At 36.8% G+C, this 27,725-nt stretch overlaps 2 protein-coding genes across 10 annotated transcripts in view; one reads left to right on the top strand and one right to left on the bottom strand.

Annotated features, from left to right (window-relative positions):
* slc8a1a (solute carrier family 8 member 1a) overlaps window positions 1-18,307 on the top strand; it is a 35,011-nt gene extending 16,704 nt beyond the window's left edge. For 4 of the 8 annotated variants that reach the window (XM_043252435.1, XM_043252442.1, XM_043252436.1 and 1 more), the window contains 9 exons: window positions 6,596-6,702; window positions 8,876-8,896; window positions 9,280-9,297; window positions 9,431-9,445; window positions 11,173-11,241; window positions 12,320-12,447; window positions 13,558-13,657; window positions 15,488-15,757; window positions 16,524-18,307. In XM_043252435.1, coding sequence (XP_043108370.1) covers window positions 6,596-6,702; window positions 8,876-8,896; window positions 9,280-9,297; window positions 9,431-9,445; window positions 11,173-11,241; window positions 12,320-12,447; window positions 13,558-13,657; window positions 15,488-15,757; window positions 16,524-16,900 — 1,105 coding nt within the window. In that variant the 3' untranslated portion in view covers window positions 16,901-18,307. Of the gene's footprint in view, window positions 1-6,595; window positions 6,703-7,094; window positions 7,199-8,875; window positions 8,897-9,279; window positions 9,298-9,430; window positions 9,446-11,172; window positions 11,242-12,319; window positions 12,448-13,557; window positions 13,658-15,487; window positions 15,758-16,523 lie in introns of all 8 variants that reach the window. The other 4 variants (XM_043252439.1, XM_043252438.1, XM_043252440.1 and 1 more) reach the window with 4 other exon arrangements.
* A 782-nt stretch (window positions 18,308-19,089) lies between these two features.
* Window positions 19,090-27,595, bottom strand: tmem178 (transmembrane protein 178). Of its 2 annotated transcripts, none has more exons than XM_043252852.1 (4): window positions 26,431-27,595; window positions 23,673-23,786; window positions 22,142-22,279; window positions 19,090-20,423 (listed from the first exon to the last, which is right to left on the bottom strand). In XM_043252852.1, the coding sequence occupies exons 1-4, from the start codon at window positions 26,840-26,842 to the stop codon at window positions 20,182-20,184; spliced, it is 906 nt and encodes a 301-aa protein (XP_043108787.1). In that variant the 5' UTR covers window positions 26,843-27,595; the 3' UTR covers window positions 19,090-20,181. The 2 variants fall into 2 exon arrangements, with proteins under 2 accessions (XP_043108787.1, XP_043108788.1); XM_043252853.1 differs by lacking the exon at window positions 26,431-27,595 and adding an exon at window positions 23,871-25,997.
* Window positions 27,596-27,725: the final 130 nt, after the last annotated feature.

Here is a 27,725-nt window from a genome sequence, read left to right as displayed (position 1 = left end):
CCAACATGATAGAACATTACGTTTTAGCAATGTCCGTGGATCAATACATACCTATATCAATCAGCATAATAAAAGATGAGTTTGTGTCTATATTGTAAAAGGAGTTGGATTTTAATGCTATGTATAAACAACTCATGACCTCAAATGGAGGAGAGAGACAGACAATATACTTGCCATCAAAAGAGCGTCTTGAGATATTCTCTGCTGGGATTTTGCTCCGGTGGAGGTCCTACTTGGGCCCGCAGCAATTCCCAGGGCAAATACATATGTTGCCAAGGGAAGCTGATCCAAACTCAGCTGCTCTAATAGCCCTGAATCTCCGTCTGCAGTTGCCCCGGGAGAGAGAACAGACAGACGATGTCAGGTCAACAGAAAATGATCTATTTCTGTTGCTTTGATGACAAACAGGGCAGTAAATTAAACAAAACTGACATTTAAGGTCATATTTTGAATGTTGGTGGATGAGTTGTGTTTTCTGTTTAATACTGGCTGAATGTTGACCAGTTTCTTATATACTTTTATTGCGATATAGATGTCTTGTGTTCTGAATGTCGAGGATGTACATTTTAGCCTGTGCGTATTTGAGTGTGTGTGGGTTGTCCCAGGTGTTGTAGGGTACATAAAGGACTTATCTTAATGTGTCCCAAAGAACACTCTCCTATCTCTAATCTCAGTCTTTAGCGTCATGTCACTCAATTACACGTCAGCTGATCAGCTTTGAGAGAAATGTGTGTCATTAAAGCACAGATGATTTTGTCGTATCTAACCCTGCAGCTTACAAACGTTTTTTTGCCAGACTTTAAAGGAATAGTTGTTGTCAACATTTTGTTCAGACGTTTCTTCATTCGTTTTCTTTCAAAATGAGCGTTGTCTTTTAAACAATTTGACTTTTTATATTACTTTTAGTACTTCAGCATGAACTTACTTTTTTATTTCAAGTTCTTGTTTTAAAGTATTTCCTTTAGCTTAGTGTTCTATTTTATTTAAGCTTAGTTTTTTTTATTATTCTATAGCGTTGATAGGACCAGTTGAGTTATATTGAATTCTGTATAATATTATATGAAGTTTAAGTTGAATATATGCTTTATAATATACTATACATTACTCTGCCAAGAGCATATGGATTCATCCCGCTTCTATAAAACTGTCAGATCATTTATCGCGTATCCATTATTTCTTTTATTCCCTCAGTCCCTTTCTCATCTTTCCCGAGTCTTTTACGCTGCTGTAGATCTGAACCTGTGTCTGACGAGCAGCCTTCACGCTTGTGTAATCCTGTCCATTAACTTCTGGGTTATAAAACGGCTGATCATTTTTCAATCAGTTCTTTCAGCCTGTGAATGAATGCTGATCAGATGGCATTCTATTGTAATCAACCACCAGGAAAAGAGAACGAGAGAGAGAGAGAGAGAGCTAGAAACTTCAAGGCAGCCAGAAAAATGGATCTTATCCCATTACAGCTCTTGGAAGGGAAAGTAGCAGTCTGTTCCTGGCTATGGTAACAATACACAGCATGGCTTCACCCTGAGCCCCATAAGAGTCCTGGCTTTACACAGCGCATCAGTACAACAGGCTTACTAAGCCATGGGTCTTTGTAGCATGGCTTCAGCGTTGGACTGGGGAAGACAGCTAATGAATATTTCAGCTCACAGTCAACATCTAGAGCTAGGGGCTTTCTGATTTCTGATTAGCCATAGAGTGGAGAAATCTTCATGGCATTAAATTGGATTTCGATGGGTCAATCACAAACCAGATAAGATAGAGCCATTAAAAGCCGTCGCAGTTTAACATTTTAGTTCCGTATAGCTTCCTTGTGTCTGTATGTTGTGTTCCTTGTATAGTGAATAATATCAAAAAGATTATTCAATGCAGCAATGACATTAGTTTTCATTTTAAATCAAGCTTTAGTAATTGGTTTTTTGCTGTTCTTATTTTAGGGCTTCTTAAAATGATTATTATTTTTATTTAGTTTATGTTTTTAGTTTTACTTAAGTTAATACTTTTAGTTTAGTTTAGCATTTCAAGTAGTGACAGGTTTATACGCCTTTAGTTTTAGCACAAGAGATACTAGTATGAAAGAATATGTATTGTTTGCAGATTCTTCTTAAATTATTCAGAAGACCGTCGAGATCAGGTTATCTTTCATTAGCCAATATTTCATCAGGCATCACAATAAAACTAGCAATATGTTATGCATTATACAACACATTATATTTTACACAATACAGTTAAACATTCTTACATAAATCTGCATTTATCCTTCAGTGTCTGTTTATATTAACCTTGGATTTTCTGTATAATTTATGTGCATCTCTGCTTTTTCTTTGGAGCAGAATAACTGGAGAAAATATAAGCAATGCGGCTCTAATGCTTCAGCTGACATACTGATGCCTTGTTATCAGAATAAATATAATTGGCTTCCTGCATGCAGATTATACATCACTGTTCAAATGTATGCCTGCTGTGTCATGTATATGCATGTTATATAAGGACTGTCTGTGTACAGATATATTATGGTGGCACCAATTACATTGTTTTGGGGGGGTTTTTTAGCCTTTAACCTGCAAAAATTGTTCTTTGGCTTTTTCAAGCCGGTGTCACAGTCATTTTTCAAATGGCGCTCTGTGCTGCAGGTTAGTTCTGTCCTTGACTTCCTGTTTAGAACCAGCTGGCATCTTTTTTTTTAACTCAAACTTGAAATATTAGCACAGATACACACAGTTTCTCAAACAAACCTTTATGAAAAGTCTGAAATGAACCCTGCTTCTTCATTGGTCCTAAAACTGCACGCTACTGGAAGGTCACTGTTGATTAAAGCAACAGCCAAAGGCTTATATTATGACTTTAGCATTTAAAGTCTTATTTGTTGCTGACATCATATAATTTATGCCTCCAAACCATTATGATTCAAAATAACAGCACATAACAGCTCAATTAAAGCAAGATGTTAACAACATAGCAGGTGCTGGCTTTTAAGGAACATTTCATGCTAAAAAATGTAAATGTTGTTTAAATTCAACCTTGTGTTATTTTAAGTGTGTATGGCTTTCTTTGTGATGCATTTTTCAGAATGTTCTTCTATAAAGTGAAACTGGTTGGGGACCAGGTGCCTCATTATATGATATATAATATTTAACAATATTCAATACGCACTATACTTAAGCCACATGATAGCTTTCTGCTTAAATTCTTGCCTTGAAAATATATAGTATTTGTTATTTTTTAAATTAGCTTTTTATTTTCCCACTTTTAGTTTTTAGTTTTTTTTTTAGACAGCACATTGTTTGTGTTCTTGTCATTTTTATTTGCTTTTGATTAATAATTCAATTAATAATTCAAATAAGTAATAATTATTTGATTAATAATTGATCATATTTTTATTTATGTATTTATTATTTTAGTCATTCGACATGAAAACGTTTATTTAAAATTCAAATCTAGTTAATCTATTCTGTTTTATTTCAGCTTTATTTATAATGATAGACACCAATTTTAATAGTTTTAGTTTTAGTTAACAGTAAACTTTTTTTAATGTCCACGGAAAAAAGAAAGCGAATCATAGAAGTTTTTTAAACAAATGGACATAGCCACTGAAACTTCCTTTAAATTTCTGTTTTAGATTTTAATTTACATAATATGTCTGCATACTATATACATATATAAATACACACATACAGCATATTTTGAAAATCCTAACATATATTTACATGCATATATTTCTATTCATAGAATTTATATATCAATATATTTACTAAATGTAACTTTTTTCTGCATGGTTATTATTTTTATCATCATTATTATTATTTGCCATTGTTTTTAATTATCAGAAAATCAGTTTGCATTCTGCCCATTTAAGAATAATTTTTAGAAGTTGTGTGCAAAATGACAGAGCTGGAATTAAGAATAAATTGTGTATATGGGAAGTATCCAGCGCTCTTCACATTAGTTTACTCTCCATATTTGGTAAGCATTGCTGCAGTAGAAGTGCTTCTGGATATCATCAAACACGGGAATGGTATCTTGCGGATTGTCCCATAAAATGAATTGACAGACTGCTTATGTTGCTTTCTATAGAACCGTAGGGCAGATGGGGAAAAGGGTGAGCCGTTTTTAATTATATACCAACATATATACATACTGAACTGAATACAGTATATAATGACATAACTGCCATTTTAAATTAAACTATTCTTTTAAAATGTAAAAAAACACTCCACCTTGTGATAAAAGAACAGTGTTAGGATTTAGTAAGTTATGTTAACAGAGTGTCTGGCATTGTTGCACATCAAGCAAGCCGTAATACAACACAGTGCAGCATGTCTTTGGGGCCGGTCCCTCTAAAACCTTACTATTACATAAACCTATACTATGTACACAGAGACACACTATGGCACTGTGTTCTTTTCCAACTGCAGGGCTTTGTCTCTATTTGTCCTTTTTGTTCTTGTCACAGTTTATCAGTCTGTGGTTTGAGTCATTACAGGCGTTCAGTCGTAGAAAGACAGATGGACGGTCTTAATGGCACAAAGGAGGAAAAGAGCAACCTGTCTGCACTGTACTTATTAAAATTATAAAGGCGTGCCTAATTAAATATTATAGAATGCGCTCGAGATTAGCCAGGGTTTGGTTTCATAAACATTTTACTGAAAGTAGGATTTGTGCTATTGCTATTTGTGTTTTTCACATATCAATGTGCAAACAGTCACAAGTAGCTGATGCCACCATGTGTTAATATGGACATTTTCTTCTAAATAATATATCTTTGGATTCTATTTTAGATCACGTTCTCATGAAAATACCCTCTTTTCCCCCATCCATTGTGTTGCTCTAAAAAACATGCACATTTTGAAAACAATATACATGGAAACTTTTTCATTTTTTCTAAAAGAAAATTCCAAAATGGCAATAATAATTAAAAACTTATATCGTAACTCGTAGACCTTTGCACGCTGACCGAAATTTCATTAAACGTTGTGTTTAATCTTACATTTTTGTGAACTTCATTATTATGATTTTGTATATTATACAGTTGAAAGGCTAATGAGGCTAATCGAGTTTTAAAATATCAACTTTCTGAATGCATAGTGATATGCCAGCATGTGTCTAAAATGTAATTATTTAGTTTGAGATAAAATGAACTTCAAATTTCTTTAAAAATCACCCCATCGCGCTGAAAGAGGCACCCGTTTTATAGAGTCACCCACTATGTTTTTTCAGCCTCTGTGTTGTTGTCTAGCAGAGGTGTGCTGGTGGCAGAAAAATTCAGGACTTTGTGACAAGCGGAGCTTATATGCCCACAGACAGGAGGGAGGGTTTATTTTAAGCACATGCCTGGATGAAGGTAGAGAGTATTTCAAGGGACGTGTTTTAGCTTTCTGTCTGTTCTGTCGTAGTCTCAGCCTAACATGACACGCCCACCGGCCGCCCACGGGCTCTTCGCTGATTATCTGATGCACGCTGCACACACGAATAGCGAGAGCCGGCTAAAACTGGCGGAGGTGATCTGACTGGCAAATTTGGAACAATTTCTGAGTGATTCAATAGGTGACCCAAAAATGAAAATTGCTGTAAATGCACTCACCCTCGGGTCATCCAAGATGTAGATGAGTTTGTTTCTTCATCAGAACAGATTTGGAGAATTTTAGCATTACTTGCTCACCGGTGGCTCCTCTGAGGTGAGTCCAGACAGCTGATAAACACGTCATAATAATCCACAAGCAATCCACACAACTCCAGTGGATTACGTCTGGGTGATTTAATGAGCAGTTTTGGACGATCTGACGGCACCCATTGACTTCAGCGGATCGGTTGGCGAGCAAGTGATGTAATACTAAATTGATCCAAATCTGCTGTGATGAAGAAACAAACTAATCTGTACCTTAAAGGTTGAGAGTGAGAGTACATTTTCATCAAATGTTTCAGCAGTTTTTGGGTTAACTGCTCAATTAAAGATTTTTGTTTATTTTTTTTATTTATTTTTTGGCTGTGGCTTGCTAGAGCGCATTGTGTAATGGTTAAAATAAAGTGATACTATTTTTAAAAGTAACAATAAAAGGAAACGGAGGGAGAGCTTGTTGCTGTATTATTCTCAAAACCAGACAGAAGCACTTAAAAGGCTTTTAGGCCAGTATATTCCAGTAAACACAGCTGTGATTGCAGATCATTTTTCAAATGCTTTCCATTGCCCTTGACTCTCTCACATTATATGCATTCTGCTCAATGTAAGTGTGAGCATATAAAACGGTCAATGGACAGATAATGATGAGCAGTTCATTCAGACTGGCCACAATATGATATTTTTTCATAATTTCATTTTTTGTATAAAAATGTATAATTCCCATGCATGTATGCAAAATTATAACAATGATGACAGTTTGATTTTCCGAGTGCACCATTCCTTTGATTTGAACAATTTCATAACTTCTTATGATGCTTACAGCATTGTCTATGTCCATACTCTTTTGTTTTGCTCTTCTTTGTCTTTGCTTAATTCTCTAGCATGTTTCTTCTTCGTTCTTGCACTCCTTTGCCTTTCCTAGAGCCTCTCTCATGTCTGCAAACTTGTGCTCTTTTTCTTTCTCTCTTTCTCTTTCAGCAAAACTATTCAGATCAATGTAATCGATGACGAGGAGTATGAAAAGAATAAGAACTTCTTCCTGGAGATTGGAGAGCCACAAATGGTGGAAATGAGTGAGAGAAAAGGTGGGACGTCGTCTGCCCTGAAACAGCCCCGGAGTGCTGCCATCTTCTGGGCTGAACAGGAAGTGTTAATGACATACAAAACCAACAGGCCACAGAATCTCTGTTAATTGGTCTGCAACATCTCTAGACCTAACGTTTGCTTAAAATAGTGTCTTAGTAAAAACACCTTTTGTGAGCCAAAATGTTATTCGTTATGCATAATAATTTCTCCGCTACAAAATTCTGGAGCAAAACCGACAGTTGAATCGAACGCAAAAAGAGAGCCTTGTGTCATAATCACTCATTGATTCGATCGGCTCGTTTACTTGCTGCTTTGAGGCATCTGATATGCCTAAAATTGAATACATAAGCACACTTCATACCTCAAATGTGATTTTATGTTCTCCCCACAGGAAGACCATAAAGGTTAAAATTCTTGACCATGAAGAGTATGACAAGCATGCAAACTTCTTCATAGAGCTGCAGGAACCAGAATGGAGGAGGAGGGGATGGACAGGTGAAAGATAGTAAAGAAACGAGTGAAACAAGTCATTTCCTGTCTCTGCAGCTGCCCTCTATTCTGGCTTCTGTCTTTCCCTTCCTCCGCTCCTCCTTCAAAGCTGATCCTCTACTTTTGTTGTACTGTCGCAGTAATGCCGTTTTCTTCCTGCTTGCTGCTCAATTTCAGTGGATTTATCTTCCATGTTCGCTCCTGGCCAAAGGTTAAGAGCTTTCTCAGAGAGTAGGCATAACCGGCTGACTTTTAATGGGAGTATTCTGGCCAGGACTAAAGCCATAGGGACCGTTTCTTCAGGCCGGGATGAAGCAAGGACAATTGAAAACATAAAGAGCAGCAGATATACATGGGTTTCTTGCCAAATTCCATGAGCCTATGAGATTTAATTTTTTTCTGACAGAGTAAGATTGATTCAGCAATATGATATAAGATATTGTATACTAAAGCTTTCAGTTAAATTAAAAATCAAATAGAATAATTATACACTCAATAATTAATTGAATGAATCACAATAAATCCCCTAAATAAAGATAATTCATTGTAGTAGTCACATTAATTAAAGCAGATCTTTATGAGGTGGAATTGCACAACATTTTGACTTTTTAATAGTCAATATTTGACTAAGTATAGGTCAGGGGACATTTATTACATTGTTATTGTTATTAAATAATTCTTTAATTAATCAAATCAAATGAATATGTTCAACTGCATGTCCTACTATATGCGCTAATGTAAAGTTTGGTGTCAATATGATTTTTATAAAGATGTACTTTTAAGAAAATGAGACAAGTAAGAAAGTAAAAAAAAAATATTTGTTTAGCAGGGGCACATCAAAGTAATCAAACGGCAGAAAATAAATTAATGTTTTTATACAATATTTATATTTTAAATAAACGCTGTTCTTTTGAACGTTCCGTTCATAAATCCTGCAAAAACCATCAAAAATAAGCCGTGCAACTGTTTACAACATTTATTATAAAAGAGCAGTAAATCAGCATATCACAATGATTTCTGAGGGATCATGTGACGCTGAAGACTGTAGTAATGACTGCGGAAAATTCAGCTTTGCTATCATTACATTTTAGAATATGCTGACATTGTAAATTATATTTAAATGTTTAGATTTTTCGTGGATTTTGTATTAAATTTAATGCACGCTTGAAAGCTACTTATGACAAAAAAAATAATAACCCTGAAAAAAATCTCACCGATCCCAAACTTTTCAATGTATAGCGAATACAGTAGTCAACATTTGAAGTGGATCAAAAAAAAAAATATATATGAAAGACTAGAGCACAAGTTCAAAAAAAAAAAATGGATGAAAGACGAGAGCATATTTTGGTTTTACGTTTAAGGACAACTTTCCAAAATGTTTTTGATCCACTTCAAATGTTGATTACTGTATACTGGAGTATGATATAATTTGTATTCAGAACTGTTTCTCAGTGTTGATCATTTCCACTAGTTTCTGTTCTGAATTCAAAGTCAGTTTTCAGAGACTTTCTCTAAGCTCCAGTCCCACCGGGAGTCCTCTATATTTAGCAACACAAATTTCTTGCACACCAACCCTGTCTGTGTTACTCTGTTGACTCATTCATAATAATTTGATCTCTTTCTTTATCTCCATTTTTTTCTTTTCTTTTTTTGTCCTGTCACTTCTTCGTTTGTCTACATCAGCTATGTTGCTGCATGAGTGTGGTAAGCTGTCTCTTTTTTTTCCCCTGCTCTTTATTTCTGTAAATCGCTTAAACACGTTCAGCTCATCAAATGAGGATGCAGATGTTTATTTGTTAATGTGTACAAGCTCTTTGTTAGAATTTAATCAAACGCTGTCTGCCGATAAGATCACCCACCAATCAGGTTTCATGCAGGTTGCTAATCGACCTCCATGCCAGATATTTTGTTTGTCAATATTGTTTTGGTGCTGGTCATGCTGGTGAAACAGCACAGCAATTATGCTAGCCCTTATTTACACATTCATTTGGGCCTAAGCCAGCGTCACTTTCTATCCTTATTAAAATCTGTAAAACATGACACGAACAAAGAGTGAGTTCATCTACGCTTTGTTTTTATGATTTTAGGTGGATTCGTGAAGACAGGTACAGTAATATTTCACTGGAGCTGCTCAGCTAACTCATTGCGAGCTACTTAAGCTAACTTGCTTAGCTAACCAAGCGAATGAATCCTGAGTCGTTGATTTAATCTTTTTGATGATAATCTTCTCTTTGATAGATAAGACGCTTTATGGTAAGAGATTAAATGTTACTTTTTACATAGTTGAAAACTAAATATAGCACTGGGTGTGTTTAGCAACTGGTTTGCTTAATGATGAGCTGGATTCTTGTTTGTTTGTCACACTGTAAACTAGGGCCTTGGTGCGTTTGCTTCATATGCTCACTTACTCTGATAAGACCACAGATACTAAGTGTTTCATTTGCTTTGCTTTCTTTGCTGTTAAGCGACCTTCACAGCAAAAACACTTTACATGACCAGTCAAGTAGTCTATAGGGATTTGATTTTGCTGTCTGAAATGACAGTGATACTTTTTGGTAGAAAAAAATAGACAATCAAAAAAGTATGAATAAATCATATTTTTTACCACTGTGTCCGAAAATGACTACAATGCTTGTTTAACAGTGGGAAAAATATGCATACTGTATCAAAATTGCAATTTATATATAACTGTCTAGAAATTATATCTTCTAAATTGATTGTTTTGCTCATCATGGCTGTTTGAAAATGATGACAGTGCTACTTTTTGGTAGAAACTGATTCATAAATAGACAACAAAATTAATAATCAAAAGTGCAATTTATTTATATTTTAATTATTACTTTGAATAACTGTATGAAAGTTGAACGTTATATATTACTGAGATTGATCACTGAGATGTCTGGTTATGTACGTTGGTCGGTGTCTGTCAATGAAGTGTGAATTGAACAAACACACTTTTTTATAATTAACAATATTTTTAAGGTTTCAGACACAGACCATATCTCTAATAGCAAATAACCATGTTAACTTCTATTTCTGAAACTAACCCGCCTGTGCACTCTATTAAAACATTATCACAGTTTAATTTTCAAGTTGTATACAATGCAAGTTAAGATTGACGTCTGCCGCAGTGCCCTGAACCTGCTAAAATGTGCTAATTTTTTTTTTAATGCTTCATTTACCGCACGCCACAAGGTTTCACAAAGACATTGTGTGAGGGGTAACAACACAACCCACTGTCACCTGTCCAGTAACCATCATTGGCATTGCTCCCAAAGTCAAACGGGCTGGTTCCTAATGAGAATGCATAGCTAGTCTGCCTTAAGCTAATGTGTCAGTGCTTTCGTAACTGTCTTGTCAAACTCGCTCAACTGTGACAGCACGCACACTGATTCTCAAAAAAAAAACATTTACACTTTGAATACTGCGTCCAAAGAGTGTCTGTTGCTGAAAAATTTCATCACTGGGAGAACAGGGTATACTAAAATTAGCAGATGTCAGGCAGAAGAATTGAATTCTATTCAAGCGAAGGTGTGGTTGACTTTACATAATAGAAGTTGACGTCATATGGTGACGTAAAACCATTTAAACTGTAGTTTGCTAATAATTATTACATCATCAGAGTGTTCATTATTAATTATAGCCTTCTTTCACCTATTTTTTTTACATTTTTTAAAATATGCAATTATTCCATTTAATCTTAAAAAATTACGCTTTTGTGTATTTCGTTCAAGTATATTTCATTAAACAACTTTTACTTTATTCTTTTTTAAGTATATATACTATGAACACCGTAATTTTAATACTTTATATATCAAAGAGGAAATATTATGTTTGCTCTGTTCTCTGAAGTGCTGCTTGAAATTTTTTTTGTTTGCTTTATAAAGCTTTATTTAGTTGTGCACCATCATAGGTAAAGCTGTGTAGATCTGTTAGCATCTGTGCTAACACTGTTCAGTGAATGTGTTTGGGCTCATCAGGCAGGGATGTGTACCGGAAAGTGCAGGGTAGAGACAAACCAATCCCCTCCACCATTATCAGCATCACAGGTATCCATTTCCTCTCCTGTTCATCCATTTCTCTTTCTTTTCCTTAAGTCATTCTCTTTTTGACACTATAAATGTGTGATCTCATATGGGGTGTGCATGTTTGAGCCGATTAACCCAACATATTGTTTCATAAAGCGACTGTGAGGATGTCAATAGTATAAATAATCATTAGTGTAAATGCAAGAGCTACAGTCTTTACTTCACAAGGTTTGGAAGAATGCTGAACGCATGCATTTGAGCATGCAAAACCTGTTTAATCAATGCAACATGCTCTGTGGAATTGTTTTATTGTCTTATCTTAAAGGTACGGTGGACCAGTAGTGCACAACACAACGGAAATAAATTGCAACACAGTGTAAAAAAGCCATTATACAAGGACATTAGCGCAAAACAACAGGAATAGGTCGGAGAGCACAGTGAAATCTCCGCAAAATAAGCAAGCTGTAACACAATGAAAACAAGCCACAACACAGTGATATTAGCATAAAATAATGGAAACAAGCTAGCATACCATGAAATTATTTTGTTGTGCACTGCTAGGCCACATTTAAAGGAATAGTTTACCCAACATTTTCTGACTTTTTCTTCTCAACCGTCCCTTTTTTGCTCCATTCACTTTCCTTGTATTGAAAATAAGAAGCTCGCACATTCTGATCTTGAGTTTCACAGAAGAAAGAAAATAATAGTGGGTTGGAACGACTTGGGAGTGACAGGACTTTCTTTTTTTGGACAAACTGTTCTCTTATCAATGATCCATTCAATATTTTAGATTAGTAATGATGTTGTCATTCTAATCCCCGCTAAAAAGGTCCACACCTTCAAAATGTTCTCATGTGCAGATTGACAGCATTGCATTCTCACGCGTGCCAACAAGCATAGCATAGCTCACGTTTCCAATGGTATAACCGCACAAGTCTCCATGTTTGTTCACTGGATATGTGTAGCGTCATGTGAGGGATCCAGTTGTTTTAATGCATTTCTTAAATTTCCTGAAAGACTACCTGCTACTTACCGTCTCTTTTTGTTGTTTTCTCCATCAACTTTTCTGTTCCTCTCTTGCTATGTCTGTCTCTCTCAGAGGACGGGGAAGAAGAGACCCTGACTAAAAAAGAGAAGGATGAAAGGCGTATTGCCGAAATGGGTCGCCCGACACTGGGTGAACATGTGAAACTTGAAGTAATCATTGAGGAGTCCTATGAGTTTAAGGTACCCTTTCTGCTCATGAAGAACCTGTCTATGTTCACACACACATTTATTTGAGGTCAAGCGATGGCATTTAAAGCATGAATGAGGGCTTAGAAGCCCTCAAAGGTGAGTGAGAGGATGACAGAGCATCTGGACATGAGCGATGCTATCCTTTCCTGCTGAAGTAGCCTCAGCTGGATACCATTCAACCTTTAATTGCTCTTCAGATACAGCAGACATGGGCAGAGCTATTACCGCAACCTTTCAGACTGCCTGTCACTTTATACATGTTAACAGTGTCCGCTTTCCATCTCTAATTCACCTCTTCGGTTCTCTCCTGCACTGCTTCTGCATCAGAAGGGTTATTAGTTTTCATCGTGTCTGTCAGATTAATTTGCTCGGCCTCAAAGCGAAATGATTTTCTCGTATCCTGAAGATTTGATTGAATTGCACAGAATTATGATGTTCTGCTGGTTTAATACTCACTACAACCTTAATAATAGAAAGGCGATGCCGTCCAGACAAATCAGTTTCTGGGCTGTAATGAATAAGGTTTCGGGTTCAGGCTGGCAGGTTTCTCGACGGCTGCGCTAGAGGAAGGCCTTTATCGGAAATGTTTTTCATAATCTGAAATATTCCTTTAATGCACTATGCTGTTAACTATGATATCTTAAAGAAATGGGAAAATAAATAAATGAGTAAAATTCCAAATGTGTCAAATTTCATTGTATGGTGAAAATTTATGGCAAGTTTTGTTTGTTTGGGATGCCATGTCCCTATGTCGTTCCAACCCGGTAAAAGCTTTGTTCTTCTTCTGAACACAAATTAAGGTATTTTAGATTAAAACCGGGAGGCTTGTGACTGTCCCATTGACTGCCAATTAAATAACTGTCAAGGTATGAAAAGTATGAAAGACATCGTCAAAATAATCCATCAGCCATCAGTGGTTCAATCCGAATGTTACTAAGCGACAACAAAGCTTTTATGGGTTTGGAACTACACAAGGGTAAGTGATTAATAACAATATGTTCATAATTGTTAGTTCATGTTAACAAATGCGCCTTTGTGAAGTATTTTATGTAACGTTTCACATGCTGTTATCACAGTTGTAATGATTTTAATCCCTTCCAGAGCACAGTTGACAAACTCATAAAGAAAACCAACTTGGCCCTTTTGGTTGGTACTAACAGCTGGAGAGACCAGTTTGTAGAAGCCATCACTGTCAGCTCAGGTGAGTCACTAAGTCTCTACGTACTGTAAACACAATCAGTGCACAATCCTCTGCTGATGTGACATGACAGGCTTGGCAGTCGGAATGCTAGAAAACACGGCCGTTTTGCGTTTCATCTCCGTAATTGCCGCTCAATCAATACGCTAATTTTGCCACGTATCTTTAATTAGAGCACCATTGCAATTAAAAATGTGTTGGTGCTGAATGCATGCTTATAGCCAGACTGAAGTGTGATTGAACGTTTCATCAAATCTACAGAGTGTCAATCATAGCAGTGTCGGAGAGAGAAGATAATCATAATTTGCTTTTTTTTTCATAAAAAGACCTCAGTATAATGTATATGTTGCATTCATAATGTCTTAAAATCAATACTGAATGTCTACATATTTCTTCATTTTCTTTTGGATAATAAAAGCCCAGTGGATAAAATCCTGTTTTACCTTTTGTCTTGTTTTATTATTATTATTCTTTCTTTCTTTTTGGCAGGTGTTTTCTTTGTTTTTAATCTTTATTTTGTAATTTACATTATGCATTTTTATTATTATTTATTATTTTTAAACAATATCTCTCTTTTTTTTTGTTTGTTTTGGAAAATGTTAAGGTTAGTTGTGATTTTTTAAGAGCAACTCTTAAATAGTGAAAATAGCAGCGGAAGGAGATTTGTGTGTTTCAAGCTCACGACAAGCGCAACCAAACACAAGCCATGCCGTTCTTATCTCTAAAATGTCAAGGCCTTTTTCTTTCACCCTCCGTCCGCACGGTTTTTGAAGTGTCTTTCATCATGTAGCACAGCATATTAATAAGGAATGTGTGGACACAAAGCTCTGTGACTCTGTGTCATTTGCCACACACACACACATATGCAGTCAGGCACATACACAAGCACTCATTCTGACAGGCTTGACTGAAGCTGACAGAGCTTGTTAGTGCAGCCCGACCCAAGAGGAGAGAGAAAGACAGAGGGAGGAAGATCATAATCTAAATTCCTGGGGAATATTTCTCATAATTAGACATTAGGTGGTTTATAGAAGGCTGACTTAACTCTGTAACATTCCAGTTGTGAACCAAAATGAACTTCCTTTGTTATGATGCCACTGTAGGCTGTTACGTAAAAGAATCATTGATCTTTTTTCTCGGCTAAGACTGCATTGCTCTCACATCTGAATTCTTGCACATTTCAACGTAACATACGGTGAAAATATGAAATGTGGTGTGAATAACCTGTAATTGTAAATCTTTAAAGAACTACAGTATGTACAATATGTACAATATACCGTGAATAATGAATAATTATAAAGGAATAAATACTTATAAATAATTATAAAGGAATAATAAATATGTAATAAGTATATTTTTGTTTTAAAAATACAAAAAATATTTTATGAATTTAAATATAATTTATATATGCAAATATAGAATTAGAAAATTATTAAATATTACGTGAGCACTAAATAATAATAACAATTAAGCAAATAATAGTCAAAAAAAATCTATATTAAATATGTACAAGTATTTTAAATACATAACATTTATAAAATGTGTTTTTTGCACATGTGTTTTTTTCTTTAAAAAAAATTTCATTTCTGTTCTGATATAAGCTGTAATTGTAATTATTCTGATATTTGGAGAAACACAGATGTTACTGTGCTTCTAGTCCTCTGAGCTTCACAGCCTCTGCCTCCTCTGATTTATTAGATTTGATTGTTGTCAGCCATTCTGTGTAACAGTGATATGCTTATCACACACTGATGTTCCCTGGTGTAAGAGGACAGGAAACAAACAACCAATCCATAATTCAGCTCTCCTCTCCTCTTTTTTTCTCCTCCTAAGGAGAAGATGATGATGAGTGTGGGGAAGAAAAGATGCCATCTTGCTTCGACTACGTCATGCACTTCCTGACCGTGTTCTGGAAGGTTCTGTTTGCGTTCGTGCCGCCCACTGATTACTGGAACGGCTGGGCGTGTTTCATCGTGTCAATCATCATGATTGGCGTCCTCACCGCGTTCATTGGAGACCTAGCGTCCCATTTTGGATGCACTATTGGCCTGAAAGACTCTGTAACTGCGGTTGTGTTTGTGGCGCTGGGAACCTCTGTGCCAGGTATTTGAAAACCATAAAATTTTCGTTATATACACTCCTTTCTTCAGAAAAAGAAAAGATGCAATTCCAAAACTGTTGAAACAAAGATGAACACATAATTCGTGTAAGTAAAAATTGTATTAGCGTCTCTGTTGCAGCAGTTTTGGAAGTGTCTGAAAAATCAGAAAGGCATTTCCTTAAAATGCCATTGCCTAAATAGATTTTTAGTAGTCAAGCCTCTTCATTAGAAGGGAGTGTCCCAGATATGTGTATACACACACACACACACACACACACACACACTGCTACTGTATTTAAAAAGTTGTAAAAAATTTTAATTCAGCAGACGTGCATTAAAATGTTCAATATTCTTACTATTAAAAGTAATGAGTAATGATGATGAAATTATATATATAACATTTAAACATTTTTATTAAATAAATGCAGCCTTTGTGAGATTTCCTTCAAAAGCATTCAAAATAGTTCTGACCCCAAAAATGGTAATTATATAATGAATATTTAAAAATAATGCTTAAAAATCTTTAAATGTTAAAAAGAAAACTTAAAATAATCACATCAAATACATTGTTGCAGTATTGGGACAATCACAATGCAAATGCTTAATGATCCTAAAAACAAATCGGAATTTTGGGCAAAACATGAGCTGAACATATTTTTACAGATTTCATACAATGATTCATGATCATCCATGTGTTTATGCCTATTTTTTGCAGCCTGACAATATTTCTTGCTCTCTGTCTTTCTCTCACCACCCCTTCAAAATCAGACACATTCGCTAGCAAAGTGGCAGCCATCCAGGATCAGTACGCTGACGCCTCCATCGGCAATGTGACGGGCAGCAATGCTGTGAACGTCTTTCTGGGCATCGGAGTGGCTTGGTCCATCGCTGCCATATTTCACCAATCAAAAGGCCAGTACTTCCGCGTGGACCCCGGCACGCTGGCGTTCTCCGTCACCCTCTTCACCATCTTTGCCTTCATTTGTATCGCAGTCCTCATGTACCGCCGCCGGCCCGAGATCGGAGGAGAACTGGGTGGCCCGCAGAATCCCAAGATCCTCACCACAACACTGTTTTTCAGTCTCTGGCTCATGTACATCATCTTCTCCTCCATGGAGGCCTATTGCATCATCAAGGGTTTCTAAATAAGGCAGGAGATGGAGCCTCAGACAGGATGCCGTCTTTAAAATCCTCGTAAATAGGACTGACAGGAGAAAAGGGTTCAAAAAAACAGCCGGATGTTGTCCATTATGTTTGATGTTTTGTTTTTTTCTGCTGTTTTCATTTTACATATTTTTACAGATTTCAGGAAAATAAGTTGTATGGAAATGTTATGGATTTGGTTGACTGATGCCGGGCTAGGGAAATCTGTGATATGACAAAACAGCAGATTCGATTTGATTCAAGTGACATATAAAATGACTTTTTTGACAACATTTAGGTCCTCTGGTCACATAGCACTTCAAAGATCACTGTCGTTTTAAATCTCATTTATATACTTGAAACATTTTGCAGTAGAGGAATGTTTAGGAAGCAGAAAAAGTAGCGTAAATGAACTCAGAATCTGTGGTTAAAGATGGAAATAGTGCATTTTTGAGCCTACAAACGGGTGTTTTTAAACAAACAATTTTTTTTTTTTTTTTTCAGATTTTAGGCCATTAACGTGTAGATTTGTGAGCATTTTTAAGCTTTTATTTGGGATTTAACACAGTATTCAGTGTTTTCAAGTAACCTGAAAAAAGTCCTGAGTTTAAGAGAAAATGCTGTGCCACCTTCCAGCCTGTTTCCAAGGGACACTGACTCTTAGCTCAGCTCCACAGACGTCCTATAGAAGACGCTTGCTGAGGACAGTCTAAAATGATATCAAATGTATTGCAATGTGTTTTGTGTGTTCGTTCGAACTTGTGTTATTATTATTTTTTTTTTAATAGACTCTGAGGTTTCCCCATGTTTCTAGTTCAGGTACCAGTAGTTTCACAGTAGTACATCCAATCAGATCCTATGTTTAGGCAAAAAGACTTATGAGAAGATGTTTTGACGTTGTGCAAAAGCAAGTTCAGAATCTATCGTTTTTATTCTTTTATTACAACTATATGAGGAATGCATGTTATCTCTCCTATGTTTTTTTTTTTTGCGACTTCTTCCCTTTATGAAGAAAAGACTGTATTTTTGAAGATTTCACAAAGAACAACATGTATGACATAAAGACAACTGTGACACTGGCAAACTAATCTTCTTGTATATAGTGTTCAGTCTTCAGATAGAAAGTTCAGGATGTTTCACTATTTTTACCCATTTGAGGACACGTTTTCTTCCCCCTCTATTTTCACAATCTTTTGGTCAGGACGTATCATTGTGCACACACGGGTGATGACACTGTGTATCTACTCCAGCACCAGTCACTCGGCCCCCAGCCTCATTTACAGTACATTTTACATATGCATTCAAGTAGTTTTCCCTCGCTTGTGCGAGTGCTCAGTACATGTAAGTTTCATTTTGATTAATGTTATCTGTATGATAATACAATCTTTTTATTTATAACGTTTCAACAATTGAGTGTTGTCTCTTTTTTGTTGCTTTTGTTTTGTGGCACGCTCAACGGAAGGAAAAGCTGTGTGTCCACCACAATAAATAGGTTTATGACCAAATATATATATATATATATATATATATATATATATATATATATATATATATATATATATATATATATATATATATATATATATATTAGAATTTAGACAAGAGTCTGCACGTTTATTGATGATAATTTGGCGCCCCCTTGTGTCAGAATCCTGCATATCCATGTATTTTAGACTGCAAAATACTTTCATAAGTTTTTCTTGCCATTTCTAAATAATGACCATGGATTAAATAAATAAGTAAATTTTGAGATTTCACTCTCAAAGAGCAGCTTTTAAAACATTTAGCAGAATAGGACTAGACCTGATAGAAATGATCAAAAACGAATTAATATGACAAAAGCGCATGCATGACCAAAATTTGAATTAAACTAGAAACTTTTTAATAATAAGCCTACACAGTCTATAAAAATACTTCACATTTCAGCACCACTGCCCTCATTTTAAAAGTTGATATCATCAACAGTTATATTAATAATTTATTTTCCTCTATTTTTTGCTCATTTAAAAACTGTTTTCTTGAACCAGGCATAATGGCCAACTGTTATGAGACGTGAAGTCGACAGCATTGTTTATTATTTCTGCACAGGTAGTATTCTTTTTGTAAAAGGGAAAGCAGAAAACATGCTGGCATTGCCGAAAGTCAAAAATGACTCCTAAGCCCGAATGCTGCCGAAGTTCACACGAAACAATTTGGTTTCTTCATAGACCTTTATTTCATCATGATAATATTTTATTTACGATACACTTTCAGGAACACAACAGAAGTTTTGAGGCAAACAGTACAGTGTCAGGGATAAGTAACTCTTTTGGCTGTTTGGAAAACAATATCCAGCAGTTAATATAATCCTGGTTGTTTCGTGTGGAACAGAAGGACTGTATTTTCAACAAGGACGTGACGTCAAGAGAGGCCTTTCGTTAGCGAGACTGGTAGATTGGAGAGCATCCACTTAAAACATGCTGCCGTATTACGATTGCACTGCTAGCGACAGCCAAGTTCAAGTCCTGAATCTTCACAGCCATTTCATCCAATCACAAATTTGCATATCCACGTTTTAGATCTCAAGACTTCTCGTGTCTCTTTGATTTTTCAATCTTTTTGAATATCAGCCACCAGCTGTTACCCAAAGGTGATATATATGCAATCATGCCTTTATACATTTGTCTGATGTGGTGACTTCGGTGACATGAGGCGTCCTGTTCATCCCTGATTGAATTCTTCAGCTGTTTGATATTTTCATTTGACACGTCGGCTCTTGAGCCAATGGTTAGTCGACTTGTATCCGCTTGCAAGTGGCAGGGAAACCGATATGCTTTAATTGCATAATAAAAAAATAAAACTGACCGTGATCAGAGCAATAATTCGAATTTCAGATGGTTTGCATAAAAAACTGTGGCTCAGATCCTTATATTGTGTATAATATTCACCTGATCCAGAGAATGATTGCATCACAACGACCCACAAACATACACGTACCCATTTCAAATCAAAGGTTTTGTTCATTATATTCACACATACGGTATATTTGTGTGTATTTCTCTTTTTTTTTACGTGTGTGTGTGTGTGTATGTGTAAGCAAATGTGTGTAGAAGACACACGAGAAATGCAACAGTTATCGTTCCTTTTAACACCGATACGTCTCGTGGGCCCAACGAAGTTATCTGAAATCTACAAGACATTCAAAACAGCTCCATACAGCATGAAGTCCCACTTGAATCTGTTTTATTAAAGCGCCAAGTGCTGATTAATGTTTTGCCGAGTCCTCCGGGCCGCCAGGGGGCGCTCATACAGACGACTCCCTTGCCGTTTTGGAGCGAAGAGCCTTTGTGCGGCTCAGGAATGGATAAGTTGTGCAGATGCAACCTGACGCCACCGTTAGGCCCAGACTGACCCATGCACAGAAGATGGACCATCCGTACCCGTGGTCTACATCACTGGGCAGACCGTAGATGAAAGGAGGGTTTCTGGATAGGTCGTATGAGACACTGGCTGCGTAGGTGCACAGTGAGATTGTGCAAAAGATACCTGTGGCACAGAGGAAGGTTTGAGGTTACGGATCTAACGAACACAAAAATGCAAAAACGAACCGTCTTTTGGTATGCACCTTATGCAATATGTGTGCGTAAGCATAAGAGTTCTTGATCAAAGACACAGCATTAATATTGCAGCACAAAGTAGCTGTTTATTTCCCTGAATGATTCAGTATTTTGAAAAAGTTAATGATTCAATGACTTGACGTCCCAATTTGCATGAATATGCGCTATATGCCATTTTTTTTGCGTAGTGTTCACACTGGAAATTCCAAAAGAAAAAAAGTGCTCTTCAAGTGCCTGGACATAGCACTTGTAATGTCGTACACTTCATGCACTCATTTGTCTTAAATTTACCTTATATAATAAATACAATACACAGTTGAGTACATAGTGCATAGAATGGGCATAGAATCAGATTTTGTTAGCAAATAATTGCATATATAAGTCGCTTGTTAAACAGAAGGCTGCATCCTTTAGGCTTGCCTTACATAATGAAACTGAATGAGCTCAGATTTATTTTCATACACTTGATACATCCTTAAAAATGAAGGCCAGATGAAGGATGTGAAACAAAGACCGTCTACTAAGGATACGTTAGATTAAAATGTCCTTTGATGATATGGCAGTCGAAATATTCAGCCTTCCTAGGTCGCAATATTCTGATTGAAAGGCAGCCATACTATGGAAGCAGGCAGATGCAGTGAGTCACTTGAATTTGTGTAATTAATCTGTTTAATGAATGATTCAATGACTCGTTCATAAAGGGAGCTGTGTCAGAATATGAATAGCCTACATGTTAGTAGGCGGAAGAAAGTAGGTGAAAAAAGTGTGCTTTATCCCATGAGGCCACAGGAGGAAAGTTGTTAATGGCAGTGAATCGCCACAACAGACAATAACAATGTAACGACGTGATAAATATAGTATGTCCAGATTTCATTGGCGATATGTGCCAGTATTTGGTAATAGGAGAACCCTGAACGTTGCTGTTATATATAATTAAATAATTATATGCTTTTTAAGATTCGTTTTCCCTTTAGCTGGTTACTTTCTGATGTATGACGTATCGTATCTGTGCAAAGAGAGTCAGGCAGGGCGGTATATGTTCGGACCGGACAAAGTTTTGGCGTCCTGTGCATATCCCAGACAATAAAAATACATATAAATACATTTAACTACAGTAACACAATTAGTTACCTTATAATGATGTGACTAACTTCAATAAAAAGCTATTCTAAAACACTGATTCATCTTAGTTAATTTGAACATTTATTTAAACATTATTCAAATCTAAATTTGTAGCTGTATCATTAACAACATGGACTAACAAAAGAATAATAACTGTAAAAAATGTAACTATTGTTCGTTATAAATTTGTCAAAAGAATGATTCACTTTTAAAGACCGCCACCTGCAACTGCAATAAAATAACTTGCAAAATTAAAAAATGATACTGAAATGAAATGTTTTATATATACATATATACTGTATATGTATGTATATATAAAACAAGGCGAGAAATGAAAGACAGAAGGAGATAAACGGATAAATAGACAAGACGTGGGAGAATGCACAAGGTAGACAACAACTTGGAAAGGAAAGAGAACCACCTACGACAAAGTGTGCGCTACTGGGCGAAACGAGTAACAAGTAGCTGAGCAAAAAAAACGAAGAGAAACTTAGCAAATAAAAGCGAGTGAGCAGAACTGTATACCTGCCATAAGGAAGAGGAGTCCAGACACATGCTGGGTGAGGCTCTCCTCCCAGAAAAATCCCACGGCGGCCACAATGCTTCCACACAGCATCACGGCAGCAGCCATGCCCAAGAACCCCGCCGTGATGCGCCGCAGATCTGAACACCGTAGAAAAACACACTGTTTCCATGACTACCACCCACTTCGCCAACAACGCTACACAGCTATGGGTAACACCTTGTCTTTAGGAACTTTCACTGAGCTCAGTAACCGCTCGTGAAAAGAAGCCCGGGAGCTGCTGATTGCAAATATCGATTCAGTACGTTTAACTTATCGCTTTATACAATCTGATTGGGATACATGCACGGAGGAAGAAAAGCTTAATTAGGAGGCATTTTAACGAGGGCTGTAATTAAGACTCGCAGGCTCCCTCAAGACTTGCTAAGTTACAACATCATAAAGAGCTAATAAGATTCCTTCCAACAGAAAATGACATTTGACCAAGGTTGCGTACACAAAATAGCACCGTGGGGCACGTAATCATCTCATGAAGATGTAAGAAAAGGTTATGATTACATATTCATGACAAGACATGTAATAACCGCATTAGCACAAAACACTTGAGCTGTATTCTCACTGGTATAATAGATAATAGAAACTAAAGCGCTTGAATTGCAAAAACTCTGATTTTAAAACAGTAAAATCAGGCTTTTATTTGCTCTGTGCCAATGCTAGCTGATGCCATTCTACAGAGCACCGTTTGTGGCACTGATATTTTTAGACCTTTTTTACCAGAAAGGAAAAAAATACTTTTAAAAGCCATTGCTTTATATTTCTGTTCAGTTTTTTACGTCTATCAGTACATTCACAATGGGTAAAAAAAAGAAAGCTTAATACACTGCAACAATCTACTTTACAAAGAGTGCTAAAGTTCATTCACAAGAAAACACTGTTTCCGTCTCTACTCCGACATTCGAACTGTCATCAATTCAATGTGTTTACTTGCAGATTTGTTGTATTTGTTTATGAAATTTACTAGCACTTTCTGTGTGAAGCACACATTATTCAGAATTTAGAAAATGTTTTTTTTTACTCTGTATATTTTTTTTTTATATATGAAAAAGGGAATTATTATATTTCAAGGTCTATAACATCCTCAGCCTGGACTACTAGCCAAATAACAATTAATTAATAACAACTAAACATAAAATGACATGCTCATATTTGCTATAATAATAGTTTTTTTCTATCTAAAATACATTTTGGTCTATTTTGACTTGGTTAAATCCAGATTCTCTGTATCCTTTACTTCCAGCTACAGTTGTTCTTTTTTTTTTTTTTTTTTTTTTTAAATACGCATATACATAAGCACTGTGCAAATACATTTAACCAATTTTTGTCAAAACAACATTTACGTCACTTTTACATGGTATTACACTGCATGTTTTTTTGCTATGCGAAGCACACTTAACTATAGCTTGCATGCACTGCTTAATATTCAATGCTTATCGAGAGCTGTAGAAGGCGGCGAGGAAGCTTTGGAAGACTTACGTAAGAGGTGCCACTCGTCCTGCTGTATGGTCCTTGTCAGGTTGAGAGGGATGTTCCTGAGTCTAATGGGTTGGGAGAAATGGTACTTGACAGATGTGCATCGGTCTGCAATACCTGCACAGGGATCACACACTGGTTTAACATGCCTGGTCGAAGGACAAACTCTGCCCTTCAAATACAGCTTTGCAAAGATCTCACCAATTAAATCCCTTCCCACATCTTCTGCCACGCGATGCTAGCTGTTCACAAAAACCGCTTAATATTCTTGCGTTCTTGTTGCTGTTATAATGTTTGCTCTAATCTCTGCTACTGTATTTGTTTTGTGTTTCTTGTCCTGGACGTTCCAGCACTGGGCCAAGGCCGAGTAGAGAGCCAAGCGTTGCCGAAACGCCCGCCTCCCCGACAGAGTGACCTTCTGTCATTATTTCCGCCTGGGTTCACACCACACATATTTGGCTGGCATTGTGAGCTAATTCCGAGAGCTGTGTTGAGACTGCAGCGATTATGCAGCAAGCCTGAGATGGATAGTCAGGTGCAGGAAAGAAATCAAAAACGAGAAGATGTGGTCAGCTGCATGACTTTTCATTCACTCTGAAAAATTAATTCAGTCTGGCAGATCCTATCAGTTGCTTAGAAATGTGTGGGTGAAACTGAAATGTGCCTTCTTTGAATTGACTGCATTTTTATTCACAGCCAAGCCAACAGGAAACCTAGGAAAAAAGGCTAGATGTGCACTTCTTCTGTAATGAATTCACCTCTGTAGGTTTTCTTAAAGTGATACTAAGTTGTTGCCATGCACTGTAATGAATACTAAAACTCTTACTCCCAACCTGTTGACCACTTTCCCATAACCTCATGATTACTGCAAGATGATTTCAAAGTTTTTGTCTATCTATCTATCTATCTATCTATCTATCTATCTATCTATCTATCTATCTATCTATCTATCTATCTATCTATCTATCTCTATCTATTCAAACCGTTCAAACAGTCACAGTGCATTTTAAATGTGTTTTGTAGCGTATTTTCTGTGATTCCATGAGCATAATTCTAGTTTATCATGAAATTGTAGCTTTAATGTCAGCACATGGCGCTAGCAACACCACCGTGGTGGGTTCAATTCACAGGGAATGAACGAACTGGTAAAACGTGCTAATGCAGTGGAACTTGCTTTGATTTGAACTTCTGCAAACTGCCTAAATGTATACACATCTATACATGTTGGTGTGTAAATGCATGTTCAGATTCAGAAAAATATAATATCGTTATCAAATGGGATATAGTCTCAATAACGTTGTTATATAGCGCACTCTTATCGACGCATATAAAAGTCCAAAATTTTAAGAGTTTGGCAACCGGAATTTGATCTTCCGGTTGCCATGGTGCGCTCAACCTGCGCTAATTTCATTGTGATCTGATGAGAAGCTCTTTAGAGTGCCTCTCTTCTTTGATGGGCTGATTCGGGGACTCACTGTAATAGGCTGTGTCACAAATCAACGCCTGGGTGCTGAAGGTCAAGTGATCTGTGTGACTTTGGGCTTGATTTAAATGCAAGAAGGCACGCGGCTTCCGCTTTTAATCCTGACATGATCAGATCTCTGTAATCTGTATTGACTATGAATCATCACTCATTTCCTGTGCCTTTTTTCACCTTGAGACTTTCATCTCTTTCAAAGGAAACTTTTGCAGAACAGCTGGCTTGCTCGGCAATTTAATAAAGTTTTGTTCTGTTGAGATTCATCATGCATGAAATTGATTTGCAGAAAGTGCCTTTGCAGTAAAATAAACAGGTCAAGAGAGAGAGAGAGGGGAAAAAATGGCAGGCACTGGTGTCAGCAAAAAGTCCATTAAGCTTAAGTTCGGATAAGTGTCAGAACAAAAAGGATTAAATCGATATTTCTTCCAGGAAACGAGTCTGCACAAGCTAAATATTCATCCACACTCACCTATGTTTTTGACGCAACACCATACAGACCGTCATTATTAATCATTATGTTTGATAATTATGAAATCATTTTACGGTGAAGTGTGAAGCTGTTGCAATGGTTTTTATATATCTTTTTTTTTGCACAGTTTTATCTTTAGTCGGCATACTAGGCGATATAGTTCTAAACAAAAAAATAATAATCAAGCTACCGCATGTCACAATAATATTCAGATTTGTATCTGTAAATGCGTCCTGTCAGTCAACCAAGCTGCATTGATTTAAGCCCCACGAGTCTTGAGTAACAGCAGCGGGTTAAAACATCTCCGATTGATTTATAAGTGTTTTGATTCACTGCGAGAACCAGCTCATAAGAATCATTTGTTCGGGAATCTGTCTATTGAAAATAGCTGACTCAGTTTAATTAATTATTCGTCAATCTTGCATATATATATATATATATATATATATATATATATATATATATATATATATATATATATATATATATATATATATATATATATATATATATAATGCATTATAGGCATGCACTCTGTGGTATTGAGTTAACTAAAAAGAACCTACTCATAAGAATCGAGAATCGGACTACTCTAGTCGCGCGCCTGAGATTCAGTGCAGGAAACACTGTTTGTAGCAGATTCAGAAAAAAAGAGAAAACGTTTGAGAATCCTAACAGAAAGGAATTCGAAAATCGTTCGGTTCTGTTACTTAAAAAACAGAACGGATTCCAACCCTAACCAGAGCTAGCCAAACGTTAGAGCTCTGTGCGTCGTGTTTTGCTTCGAAATCAACTTTCCGCTCAGGTCTTACCCTTCGAAATGAGTTTGTCAATATCCCTGTCCATTCCCTGGAAATAGCATTTCCTCCAAAGTCCGGAATAGGTGGAGAAAAGCGGACGCCCGCACTCCGTCTCCAAAATGCCCATGCCCAAAATCGCTCTCCAGTTCTCCAGCAGTTCCTCCTCTCTACTCCCTACATGGATGGGCTTCATGAGAGCCAGGTTGCGCTTCGCGTTCCCGCTGTCCACCAAAGGCAGGTGATAGATGGGCATCTCCCTGTTCTTCTGGTCGTTGGACTCCGACCCGTATTGGTCGCAGTTCTCCTTGTGTCTCCTGGTGTCAGTTTCGTACCAGTGGTCGGTAAAGATCGCCGTGACCAGCAGCATGAGCGCGAGCAGGCTCATGGACAAGCTGATCGCCGTTACAAGAGCCCGTTTCTCCATGTCTCCAACATCCGCGCAACTCACTCAGTCATCTCTCACGTGAAGCGTACTTTCCTCGCCGTTTCCCGGGACGATGCACGGCTTCGAGCAGCGATCTGTCATTACAGGTGGATAAGCGGAGTGTGTCGCGCGTGCGGTGCTGTGGGCATCTATATGGGGATGCGCGATGGCCGTGCGCGTGTGTTTACCTGCACTCTGTTCGGCGTTTGTGCATCTTCCTTTATCCGCAGTAGCCGCTTGTTCTTCTTTCCCTTTTCCTTAGGACGACGATGCATCCACGTAGCACAAGGTATCACCGTGCAACTGAACGCGCGTGTGGGAATGTCAAGGTTGTCGCGCGCATACTGTGCCAACAATAGCTAAGGGTGTGTCAAGGAGACAGGCTAGGCGGTTTCCTGCGAGCGCGCGACTGAACTGTTATGATGATGATGATGATGATGATGATGACTACAGTTTGACCAGCCAAATATCAATGCAGCACAAGAACATTATGCAAAAGGGGAACAACAACTCAGGAACATCTGTAGAGACGCTTTGTAGTGTGTTCTAGAAACAAACAAAGGTCAGTTGTGATAAAAAAATAACACATTTTAAAATCAACTTTAAACCTTAGGAAAACACTATTTGTGTGCATGTTGGTTTAAAAAGGACAAATGTAAAAACCTTTTTTTATGTTATACTTGTAAAATGTAATTGACCTTGCAGTGTAATGAAAACGTACAGCTTTATCATTTTTTTCAGTTTTTAGGCATTTTTCCAGGTAAAACTGTATTGATTTGTTATTGTATTTGTGTGATATTTAATAAAGCTATATGGTTAAAGTTATATGGTTAATCCATTAAACATAAACACAAGTGCCTTATCATAACAAGGTCAAAATATA

Source organism: Puntigrus tetrazona, chromosome 11 (genome assembly GCF_018831695.1).
Source record: "Puntigrus tetrazona isolate hp1 chromosome 11, ASM1883169v1, whole genome shotgun sequence".
NCBI classification, from domain to species: domain Eukaryota; kingdom Metazoa; phylum Chordata; class Actinopteri; order Cypriniformes; family Cyprinidae; genus Puntigrus; species Puntigrus tetrazona.
This window is presented reverse-complemented; position numbering and strand designations above follow the sequence as displayed.

Bases quoted from the DNA above. Each gene is read 5' to 3' on its own strand.
- tmem178 (XM_043252852.1), bottom strand. From the start codon at position 26,842: ATGGAGAAACGGGCTCTTGTAACGGCGATCAGCTTGTCCATGAGCCTG. The intron at 22,280-23,672 runs GTAAGTCTTCCA...TACGGTGTTCAG, and splicing joins GGACGAGTGGCACCTCTTAC to ATCTGCGGCGCATCACGGCG. The intron at 20,424-22,141 runs GTATACAGTTCT...TCTGTGCCACAG, and splicing joins ACTCCTCTTCCTTATGGCAG to GTATCTTTTGCACAATCTCA.